Below are 12,331 nucleotides of genomic sequence, written 5' to 3' on the forward strand. Positions count from 1 at the left end.
CAAAAAAAAAAAAAAAAAAATTGCTTCATGACTGGCTACTTTCCAATAAAAGTTTTAACTGAAAACTGCTATATGTCAAAAGAACTACTTACTATATAATGAAACACATATTTGGAAGGAAAGACAACATAAAAATAGTTCCAATATATTTGAACTAATGAAGAACAACATTTATGATCAAAAAAATAAATGAGAAATTACAGGAATGTAAAATAACTCACTGTAACTGCAAAATATTTCTTTAAACAGATGCATACAAAAAGTATTTAAAACAGGACGTTTATAATTATAAAGGATTAAATTTTTTTTAACAATCAATTATGAATCAAAGGTTTTATTTTAATTACACAATTTATACTACAATCACCAAATGTCAAACATTAAATTAGACTACTGTATACACAATGAATATTCACTTATCATCATTATCACCTATTGCTTGCACCTCCATAAGAAGTCTCATTAAGCTATCTAAACCTAATAAAAACCCATTGTCTGGACCTCGGTGAATTGTTTTGTCTCCATCATATCCTTCATGAGTAGTGTGTGCAAAGTCGATCATTCTAACATCCACAAGAGGCCCATAGGCTTTATGTTTTCTATGCTTCGTTGCAGGCCATTCAAAAGAAGTAGACTCTGAACTACTTTCAAAAGAATCTTCATTACTACTATTACCATGCCCCTGGAAACCACTTGCACCTCTATAACATTCCTCATCCTTTGAAAGATTATCACAGTCTGCAAGGGAATCGTCTTCGTCAGTCAAACTGTCATCTTCATCTTTCTCACATCCTTCATAAACTATAAGTAGAGAACTAGAATAAAAACGGAAAGAGTTCTGTTTTTCAACAGCCTTATGTAACTCAGTTAACTTCTCCAAAACTTTTTCCACAAGGTAAACTCGTAGATGAAATCCATTATGGAAGAACTGAAACAAGGCATTCTTAAATCCATCTTCATCTAATGAACGACCATAGTATTTATCCTTACAAATGTAAGCTCCCACATCAGCTTGATATACCTGAAACATTACAAATAATGAGCATGCAAAGATACAATAAAATGTTTAACATTTGTATTTAAAAACAGACTAGGTGTAATTATATAATCAAGTGATACCGGCCAACTTTTAGAAACAAGAAAAAATAGTTATCTGTAAAAGTTTTAATAAAGGAATACACAGAAACAGTGTTAGAGAACATTTCTTTCAAATAAATAATAATTAAATGCATGTTATGTTAATAATTATGCATGTTATAACATGGTTGCTATTTATTCATAAAATAAGACAATTATATATCTCATGAAATGTAGAAAACCATACTTTAAAGCTATTTACTTATGTATGTGTGAAAACACATACTTCAGGGCGGAAGGCAGAGGGTTGTGATAAATGGTTATTCCTCAGATTGGGTTAATGTAAGAAGTAGGGTTCCCCAAGGATCAGTATTAGGACCACAGTTATTTTTGATTTTCATAAATGACATTGATGAAGGGGTAGAGGGTGTGATGTCTAAATTTGCAAATGATGTAAAGATTGGTAGAGTAGTTAATGATCACCGCCAAGCAGAGCTTCTTCAGATTGACCTAGATAGACTTCAGGGATGGTCAGAAAAATGGCAGATATGCTTTAATCCAGCAAAGTAACTTGAGTGTTACGATATGGTCAGACATGAAGTTCTCCGAGCATTGTAGACAGATTGTAAGGAAGACCTGTGGTGTCGTATCGATGATTTATCGAACATTCGATAGTAAAGATAAGGATATCATAATCCCATTATATAAGACTATCGTTAGATCACACTTGGAATACTGTGTTCAAGTATGGAGACTGCACCTAAAGAAAGCTACTGAGCTTCTTGACAGGACCCAAAGATGGGTAACTTGCCTGGTGAGATTGGCAAAAGGGCATCCATATGAGGAAAGACTTCAAATATGTGGGTTGCAGAGCTTGGAAACTAAGTGGAGATTAAGTCTCCTTAGAGGAGACTTAATTGAGGTGTTTAAGGTTCTGAGAGACAAAAGTAAAATGAATGGGGAAATTTTCACGGTTATAAATAATTCTAGAACTAGGGGCCATAAATTAAAGTTACGGGGGAGAAGTTTAGGATGGATTGAAGAAAGTTTTATTTTAGCCAGCGAGAATCACTGGAATAAGTTATCTACATGGGTGGTAGAGGCTGACAGTTGGGGAAATTCAAAGGTCAGCTAGATAATTACCTGCAAGAGGAGGGAAACACATAGGTCATCTATTTACTTTTATTAATTATTATTATTATTTTTTATTTTCTTATTATTATTTCATTTTTTTTTTTTTTTTTTTTCTGGCTGGTGCAGCATAAGCCATAGGCTTCTTTGCATTAGGCGGCCATTGCTAATACTAATATTAAAACTAATTTTTTCATTTGTCTGTTTAATTTTCTGTTTTGTTGGATTTTGTAGAAGTGACTGCCAAGACCACATTTCAATAGAAAGAAATGTGGGGGAGTGTATAACATTAATACATGTTAAGAGGCCAAAAGATTAACAACGCCCATTAAAAAGTGATTAATAAATCTTAGTAAAAACCAATAAACCCTCAATGCCTATTCATAGCAAAAACCAAATTTTTCTTCATTTTAAAACTGAAATAGACTGTTTCATTTCATGTGGATGGCCAATGATCTGAACGCCCTTTCCTTCTTTTTGTACAATGTTCTGTGTTTCCTTGAAAACACATTCTGCATTACTATAAGACACTACATGGATGTGCAAAATAAATTTAAACATTCTATTGTACCTCAAAATTCCAATCATTCCAGAAATACTGGCTGATTTTGACCACTGTTTACCAATAAGATGACAGAACTATTATTAATCAGAAGAGTTGAGAATTGCTTTTGAACTTATTCTTCCAAATGAAATGAAAGAATCAGAATATACTTTTTCACAAATGATTTTGGTTTGCTTTCCTGTCCTGTTAATAAACAGGCAATCGTGCATTCTCAGAATACAATTGTTGGTTTTGCTTTGATGCAACCAGAAAGTTTGTTCAATGCAAAGTTTCACTCAGTTTTCACATTTTATGTTTCCCTTCAAAACTTTGCCACTGAACGAATGGTGAGCATTGGCCACCCACATAGACATTTTTCCCCTATGTGCTTCTTAAATAAGAACATAACTACCACCCTTTACTGTTCTGTACACATTGTACTCTCCATATTCAAATTCTATATTCCATATGTATGAGTGGCGCCATGTCTCTAATATACCTATACTAGATATTCCTATACTACTGGTTAAGTTATCCCATATTTGTTGACTTAAACAGTGCTTCAAATTAATTAAATTTGTTTACTACACTCCTAGCATTAGTGTGGAACCTGTTTTTGCTTTTAGTAAACTTAACACAAACCATATGTTTGCTTGTTCCATGAGACCTGCCTCCCTCTTGTAATCCCTAACATCTTGCTTTCCAGGATGTCGCATGTCCCAGTAGAAGTAGTGCAAGAATCACTTTCACCTCTGCCTTCAGCTGCTATTAATCTGTTAGTCTGGGTATTCCTGCCACAAGCTAACAGTTTTCTGATCCATCTAACACTGCCTCAATAGCAAATATTCTTGCAGCCCTTCTATTTAAGTGTATTTCATTCCTGTAAAAACTGTCTCTTCTGTTTGTTTGTTTGTTTGTTATTTGATTTTTAGGAGCATTAGCAACTAAGGCTATATTGCTCCGGGATATGCGGTGGTCATTCCCTGAACTTTCCGCATCCTCCATATTTGGTGGTGATGGGCTCGAATCCTGGTCTAATCAAGAAGCGTGTGCTACGCACTGCTGCTCCTTCCCACCTGGCTACGGAGGCACCCATCTCTTCTGTTAACAAGCACAGACTACAATGAGAAAAATTCTACCCCATGAGCCTTGCATGGTCTATCTGGGGGCCAAACCGATTCACAAGGCTCTCATCATGTATTCCCTCCTATTGTGTCTGGGCAGAATTGTAGACGCTTACAAAATTAATCCTAATTCATGACTTTTTCTCACTAGTGCTCTTCACAGTGAACCCTATTAACCAACTTCCAGATTAATCGAAGTTCCCCTCCCTTTCTCTTTAAAATATACTGTTTTGATACCCATGACATGCTGCAGTGTGTCATGAACAGTAGTCCAGTATGCTTTTGGCTAGTGTAGTATACTGCAATTGCCTGTTGAGCTGTGTGCTTCTAGAAAATTGGGTAAGGACCCTGGCTCTCCAGTCAGTTATGTGTTTATTCCAAACCATGTTAGCAACAGAAAAATTATTTGTTATTATGGTTATGGTACATAATTTAATTAAATATTAGGCAAATTAATTAAATGTGGACAATAAAAGAAAATGGTGTTTCTGTGAAAACTAATACTACAGAAAAACTCATTGAATTCTAGAAGACTTGATGAAGGCAATTCTCTAAAAAAAAATTGCTGTTGAATTAATTGTTGATGAGGCAATTGTAAAGGAATGTAAAAAATCATAAAAAATTAGAAGGTTTTTGCATTGAGTTTGTTACACAATGATTGTTAATTTCTTGCTTCACTTAAAAAAAAACCTAAATTAGAGATAGCAGCACAATGCATTATGGCTGTGATTTATGAAAAAAAAAAGAACACGGAACTCCAATTAGCGGACTCATTATAGCAACATAAAAGAAAAGACCTTGGCCTTACACCAAAAAAGAGACGTGCAGAAAGTTTTACAGCAGGGTGGCCATATTTTTAAAATTGGTAAGTGGGACAACTTGAAATGAAATGTAAAGCATAGCATTTTTCCTTCAAAAAGTAAAAGAAAAATATAAAATTAATTAAAATATATTTTTTTATCAATCAATCAATCAGTATTTATTTGTTATACGACTGTTGTTAATATGTATCTGTCCTATATAAACTATAATATGATTTATAACGGTTATTTTAAAAATAGTGAGGAAGGCTACTTTTACTTTATATATTTTTCTTTAGATTTCGCTAGTTTTAAAATTTCTTCTCCTTCCGAAGATTTTAAAAAGTTTTTAAATTCTGAACAGGACATGTTAAGTTTTCTTTCACCATAAGTTTGCCATCTAAATTTTCTAATAAAAGACGGTTTCTCTCTTTCCGCCAAGCAGTTTTCATTAAACTGAAAACTTTCTGATGAAGCATTTGAATGTGGAATGTATAACATTTTACGATATCTTAAATGATTATTACTGTGTTTTTCATTTCATTTTCAAAATTACTTCACTTTAACAATTCAAAAAAATAATTCATTTGAGAATTATTACTAAAATAATGTATGGCATAGATAAATTAATACATTATGCATGTAATTTAAAACAACAAAGAGAAAAGAGATTTCTCAATTCTCATTTTTCTCTTGTTATTATAATTAATTTTTAACACATCCGTTAGATTTCAATAAGAATTAATTAAAAATACATAAAATCAATAATAAATTAACAGTTTTTTTTCCTCACTTATCAGGACAAATGTTGGTATTATCGGGAAGCGGGAATTTAAGTTCTGAATCGGGACAATCCTGGCCATATTGGGACAGTTGACCACCCTATTTTACAGTAAGTGATGGAAGGCTTAGACATTAGAAAATATGTCACGGTATTCATGTATTGAGTTTTAGCCCAAGACAAAGATTTACATTATAATGAACAACAGTCAACAATGTGATGTTATTAAAAAATTTGGAGGGACTACGCTGAAAAACATCATCACATTTCATCATATAAATGGATAAAATTACTGATATTATCCATTGATCAGCCTGCTGCTCAAATATTTACAGATTTGAGGTCATTTGTCAACAGAAAAATTGATTGGTGTAAAACTTTACAATATGGAAGAAACAGGTCTAAATTATAAGGATGTTACCTAAGAAAACAGTGACAGAGAAAAAAAAAAAACAGCACCTGCAGCACCAGAATGCAAAAAAATCGAAAGAGAAAATTGGGATAGCTGCCTGCCTGCAGCAATGCAAATGGAATTCACAAATTGCCACTTTTTGTCATTTTTTAAATCAACTAATCCTAGAATTTTAACTATAAACTGTTCAGGCACTTCCATAGCCAGGTGGGCAGGAGCAGCAGTCATAGCAAACACACTTCTTGATTAGACCGGGGTTCGAGCCCGTGACCACCAAATACGGAGGATGCAGAAAGGTCAGGGAATGACCACCGCATATCCACGGAGCAATATGGCCTTAGTTGCTAATGCTCCTAAAAATCAAATAACAAACAAATAAACATAAACTGTTCATCTTTAACAGTTTAATAACACTCACAAAATTTATCAAAAATTTAAAAATCTTTACTTGAAGGGCTTTTTTTTCTCTAATAAACTTATCTGAAAATCCTATTTTCTTTCTGGATAATGCTCCTTCACTATCCAGTTGTGAAGAACTTACAGAAGGGGATATAAAAGCATGTTTTTAATAATGAATGTAACATCCTTAATTCAGCTTGTGGATCAAGGCGGTCTAGAATTATTTAAAGAGATGACATGAGTGAGAGCTTTTGAATTCAATTTTGGAAAAAGTAAAAGACAAGAATATAGGTTTTATAGAAACATTAAAGTCACCAATGCCAAAGCAGTGTTTATGATATAGTACTAAATCAAACTGAAATTCCAAGTTCAATACAGGCAACCCTCCCTATAACACGGTACTTCTACAACATGGTTTCGTTCTAACACGATTGATAAATTGTGGCAATTTCGCACGTTTTTACCGAAATTCTCTAAAACAGTTAGAGAATTTCGGTAAACCTTGCATAATAGGCTATTTTGTGTGGGGAAAATCCTGCTATTATGTTGGATGTAATTTTTCAATGTTTCCACTCTTTTTGAATCCCCGCTGTTGACTCACTAGTCAAAAAAAAAAAAAAAATATTGAGAAATCCCTGTATTTTGTTTTGTTGAGAAGTTCCCGTGTTACGTTCTGTACTATTGAACTTGTACTTGTTGAAAACTTGTGGAAAAATCAAGATTTCAAAGTTTTATTACTACTGGATAGCACACCAGGCCATCCAAAAGTCATCCAAACATTGAAGTTATGTTCCTACTGCCACAGTTGTACTATGTTAATACAACTTCTTTCATTCAGCCATTAGATCAAGGCATTATATCCACCTTTAAAACTCATTTCATCAGAAAATTGTTACAATGGATTTTGGAAAAAATTGATTCTGAATCTATTGAAGTAATGGAGGCATGGAAACATTTCTCAGTTGTGGACTGTATCAGAATCATAGCTTTATAGCTGAAAGAAACTGTCATCATTAAATGTGTGTGAAAAAATGTATGGCCAAAGTCAGTTCATTCAGGAAATATGATTGAATGGGCAGAAAATGGAATCAGTATGATAGCAGAACTTGCTACGTCAGTAGGAGGGGAAGGTTCTGATGATATGACTACTGAAGCCCTTGTGGGTAGCACAGTTGATAGAATCACCCTCCTTCCCACACCAGCTGGAAAAGACCCAAGTTCGAATCCCGTCGATGAAGGGAGGAATTTTTATGGGTCTTTTTCACAACATGGCTGAGTTAGTTGGGCTCGGGCAGCATGGTTTTTTCCCGGAAATTCGGTTTTTCATCCAGCAAAACAGAAAATCGACCTCAGGACACGCAATTTATAGACAATATACACAGAATAACATGGCCTTAGTCGCCGATGCTCCTAAAAAAAAATAAAAAGGTATGATTACTAAAGACATTCAAGAATTACTGGTAGAAAAAGAAGCCGGCATAGTGGAATTGGTGAAAATGGCATCTGAGGTAAAATCAAATCAATTCAGATGATGATATTCCAGATGAAAATTCTAAACTTCCAAATTTTACACCAAAAGGCATAGGGAAAGGCATAAAGTTAGCCGAGCAATTAGAATCTTATTTTTTGAATGCAGATTCTTGAATGAAAGCAGACCAAAGTTCAAAAGGGAGCTTCAAAAATGCTTAGTTCCATACGATGAAATTCACAAAGATTTATCAAGCAAAAGAAAACAAACCCAGATTACTGATTTTTTAAAGAGTGCAGTAGATACACGAAATCTAGAATGGTGTATTTTTGTTAGCTTTTGGAACGTAACCCACCTTTTTTGTACTTTTTCTTAGTCCCATATAACGCGGTTTCACACAACACAACATTTTGTGGGAACCTAATAACCATGTTATATAAGGGTTACCTGTATTTACTAAATCTTGGAGAAACTTTGGCCTGAGGGGTTGACAAAACAAATGAAATAAATAAATTCCGTTTATTAGCTCTCGGTCACTCATTCCTGCAATGCATAGAGGCAACAGCTTCAGACAAGCCAGTGGTTGCAGGTTTGTCCAAGAGGCATCCTGGACAAAGTGCAGACCAGTGTGGCCATGTGGCGATGTGCCATCAATATAGTATAATAAACATGCTGACAATGCTGAGCTTGCCCCAGGACAACTAATGCAACAGCTATACGGGCTTACAGTAAAGCATAAAAACACATACAATTAGAATAGAGTACAATTAATAGGAAAGGCAAAATTATATTACACATGTAGTTGACATAAAGTGCACACAACTGCAGGACTTGGCTATCACTAAATTCTCGAGATCAGCTAATGCATGAGAACTGCAATTCAAGAAAAACAAACTACCGGAGTTATCTGATGAGTGGAAGGTGGGTGTTCCCCTAGATATCTAGACTGTAAAGTCAGGATTAAAGGAGAGGAAGGATATAACATTGTCGTTATATTTAGTTCAGTGTAGATTCGTTAGTATGAGTTTAGCCGCTTATGACAGGAGAGCTCTGTTTTGGGCTATTAGGACTGGGTCTATATTTAAATGATTATCAAAGAACAGTGTTGAATGGGAAGTGCCTTTCGATTAAACGGGATCGATTTAGTAAAGGGTCTAGTGTTGGTTTGAATCTTGCTGCTTTCCTGGGGATTCTCCACACTATAACTTCCCATTCTGGACAATCAATGTCCACACTGTACAGTTTTGTAAAGAAAGAAAGATTGTTGTACCAGATTGAATGTGAAAAGTCGGAGTAGTTTAGGCAACCAACCATGAAAGTTTGGGAAGAGACAGGTTCCTAGCTGGACTTGAAGAAAGTCCATTTAAGAAACCAGTATTCAAGGAAAGAAATCTTTTTGAAATTTGCACTGGCCACGCCATTCCAGACAGTGGAAACATAGAGAATTTTTGGCTTGATTATTTTGGAAAATAATTGTATTATAATATGGGTAGAGTGTATATGTTGAAGGTTTTGTTTTGCCAACAATATTTTCCAACAAATCATCACCACAAAAAATAAATAAAAATTTTGAAGTGATGATCATTTTCCAAAACATTTGTTGGAAAATCACATTATGGACAAGGGAAAAAAAAAAAATCACACACATCACGAGAAACAATTGTGTATGATTTCTGCTTTTTTTTGTAAAATAATAAGAAGTTTACCTCAATATAGTACGTAGTTTGTTATTTGTTTTTTTTTAGGAGCATTAGCAACTAAGGCCATATTGCTCTGGGGATATGCGGTGGTCATTCCCTGACCTTTCCGCATCCTCCATATTTGGTGGTCACGGGCTCGAACCCCGGCCTAATCGAGAAGCATGTGCTACGCACTGCTGCTCCTGCCCACCTGGCTACGAAGGTGCCTATCATAGAACACTTCCGTATGATACTCTCCAGAAATTAAAACGAAAAATATTAAAAAATCAATTTAACACAATTAAAAATAAGAAAATTAGTTAAAAGAATTTAACGAAAAAAACTGCAAAACGATTTTTTTTTTTTTTAAATGAATTAGATAGTATGAACCAGAGCTGTAATGCTCAATGCGTTCTACGTTGATATCAATATTTGTAAAATAAGAAGTTTACCTCAATATAGTACGTAGAGGAAGGAAAATCGTTTTGCAATTTAAAAAAAAAAAAATTTTTTTTTCGTTAAATTCTTTTAATTAATTTTCTTATTTTTCATTGTATTAAATTGATTTTTACTTATTTTTTAAATTATTTGTTACTCTAATGCAAGTTTTTCGATTTTTTCGTTTTAATTTCTGGAGAGTATCATATGGAAGTGTTCTACGTACTATATTGAGGTAAACTTCTCTTAATATTTTACAAATATTGATATCAACATAGAACATATTGAGCATTACAGCTCTGGTTCATACTATCTAATGTATGATTTCTGAATATGAAGAAGAATGAGAGATTAAATCAGGGCCAAAAATTTCTCATGCAGCTACCAAAAATGCCCAAGACAGAGATTTGCATTATAATGAACAACAGCCTAATTCAATTCAACAATGTGATGTTATTAAAAAATTTGGAGAGACTATGCTGAAAAACATCATTACATTTCATCATATAAATGGATAAAATTACTGATCTGATGTATGCGAATGTACATATGTTTTAGTAAAATAAAATTCTTAAGGTACATATTGTATACTTTTTTTACGTTTCATTACTTTAACCGATTTACTGACCAATTACCAGTCTCAATAATATCATCAGTGGGCCTTTTATCCAAATGTTATTGAGACCATTATAAGAATAGTAGAGCTGAGAATTAAATTGTTAAGTTAATCCTCAGATTTCCTATTCTTAATATCATTAATATCAAGTGCACAACAACAATGATGCTAGTCAGAAAGCGTGTAACATTGGATGCATGTGGGCTTCATGTGCGCGCGCGCGTGTGTGTGTGTGTGTGTGTGTGTGTGTGTGTGTGTGTGTGTGTGTGTGTGTGTGTGTGTGTGTGTGAGTGTGTGAGAGAGAGAGAGAGAGAGAGAGATGTCACACAAAGGTATCACTGGAAATGCACATTGTAAGATGGAAAATTATAGCAAAATGGCCTGTATTCTATAAATAATAATATTTTCTGTTTTCATTTTGTATGAATTACAAGAAATACAGAGGGTTACAAGAGGATCATCTTTGATGGACTCTCTACCCTACTTGAATTGTTTTGACAAGAATTTCACATGGCACTGTGAAAGTGCACTTGCATATACACAGCTACCATCCTTTCATGAATGGCCTTTGGGCCATTTCCTTCTTTGGTAAGAAACTTGATGACTAAATGATGTTCCAATTTCAGCAAATCCATAATTTTATACAGGTGTCTTCATTTTTTTCTGTTATAGCAGCACAACCTAAAAACATAGTGGGATCAAAATTAGTATGATTCAAGTTGAGATATGTAGGAACATGATAAATCATGAATCATGGAAATATAACTATGGGAAATACCTTAGGTAGATAATTTATAATGCCCCTCGTATATACACAAATAACAAAAATTATAGAAAATATAAAATGTAGCCTATAGAGTTTAAGTAAATTGAAAGTACTGGATAGCTTTGTACCTTCCGATATGTTTCACTAAAACCAAAATTCTGTTACCAACATATGAGTTAATTGTCTACTCATCTAAATACTTTGAGAGCTCCATGTAATGTCCTTCAGTAATTATATCAGACATACTCCTTCTGTCAATTTCACTTCTCTGCCATTGAAACTTCTAACACTGATGGACTTATTTTGATGATTATTCCATAACATATTTAGCACTGTCTCCTGGTACCCCAAGAAGCACAGTAAGGACTCTGTTAATCTAGGCAATGTCCCAGCCAGAATATATGAATGCTATGTTCTCCCAAGTGATAAGGTTCTAGCCTATACTTTACATGATTTAGCCAGCTCAGTTCCACACCATCAGCACAACATCCTCATTTGTTCAAAAGCCATTCAACTGGCTACCTATTGACTTGCCAGTAGGGTGCTAAATGGCACCCTAACAGATAGTCACACAAGGTGAGGACTGAATATTGGGATCCTAGTTAGTTCCTCATAAGTCTAGCTTAGTATATGTGGGGGTCTCCTCCTCCTGGTTAGATAGCCTCAGACCCTTCAGCAACATAGAACTGCACTTGCACTTCAAATAAAAAGTATTACTCCTGAAAGATGTATCATCAGCCATTTTCAATCCACTGCAGGACAATGGTCTCTCCAGCAACTTTCCAGTTCCTTGTTTTGTGCAATGGCCATCCATTTACTACCCACAAACTCATAAATTTCATCCATCCATCTCCACCGTTGTCTTCCAGGTTTTCTTCTAGCTCCTCTTGGGTACCATTCTGTTATTTTCTTAGTCCATCTGTCATTATGCCTTCAAGCTATGTGTCCTGCCCAAGACCATTTTAGTTCTTTAGTTTTGATAAGAATGTCCTTTACTTGAGTTTGCTGCCTAATCCATGTGTTTCTCTTCTTATCTAACAGTCTGATTCCCAATATAATTCGTTCCATTCTTCGCTGTGTAGTTCTCAGCTTCTCT

The 12,331-nt window shown here is 34.4% G+C and overlaps 1 protein-coding gene across 1 annotated transcript in view; it reads right to left on the reverse strand.

Moving 5' to 3' along the window:
* Positions 1–412: 412 nt before the first annotated feature.
* The window catches only part of LOC150091187 (inositol hexakisphosphate kinase 3-like), a 192,666-nt gene continuing 180,747 nt past the window's right edge, over positions 413–12,331 (reverse strand). Inside the window, exon 6 of the mRNA XM_090389206.1 lies at positions 413–1,021. Within this exon, the coding sequence (XP_090245332.1) occupies positions 413–1,021 (609 nt within the window). The remainder of the gene's footprint in view (positions 1,022–12,331) is intronic.

This window comes from Mastigoproctus giganteus, chromosome 1 (assembly GCF_048544385.1).
Source record: "Mastigoproctus giganteus isolate SK-2022 chromosome 1, ASM4854438v1, whole genome shotgun sequence".
In the NCBI taxonomy this organism is placed as follows: domain Eukaryota; kingdom Metazoa; phylum Arthropoda; class Arachnida; order Uropygi; family Thelyphonidae; genus Mastigoproctus; species Mastigoproctus giganteus.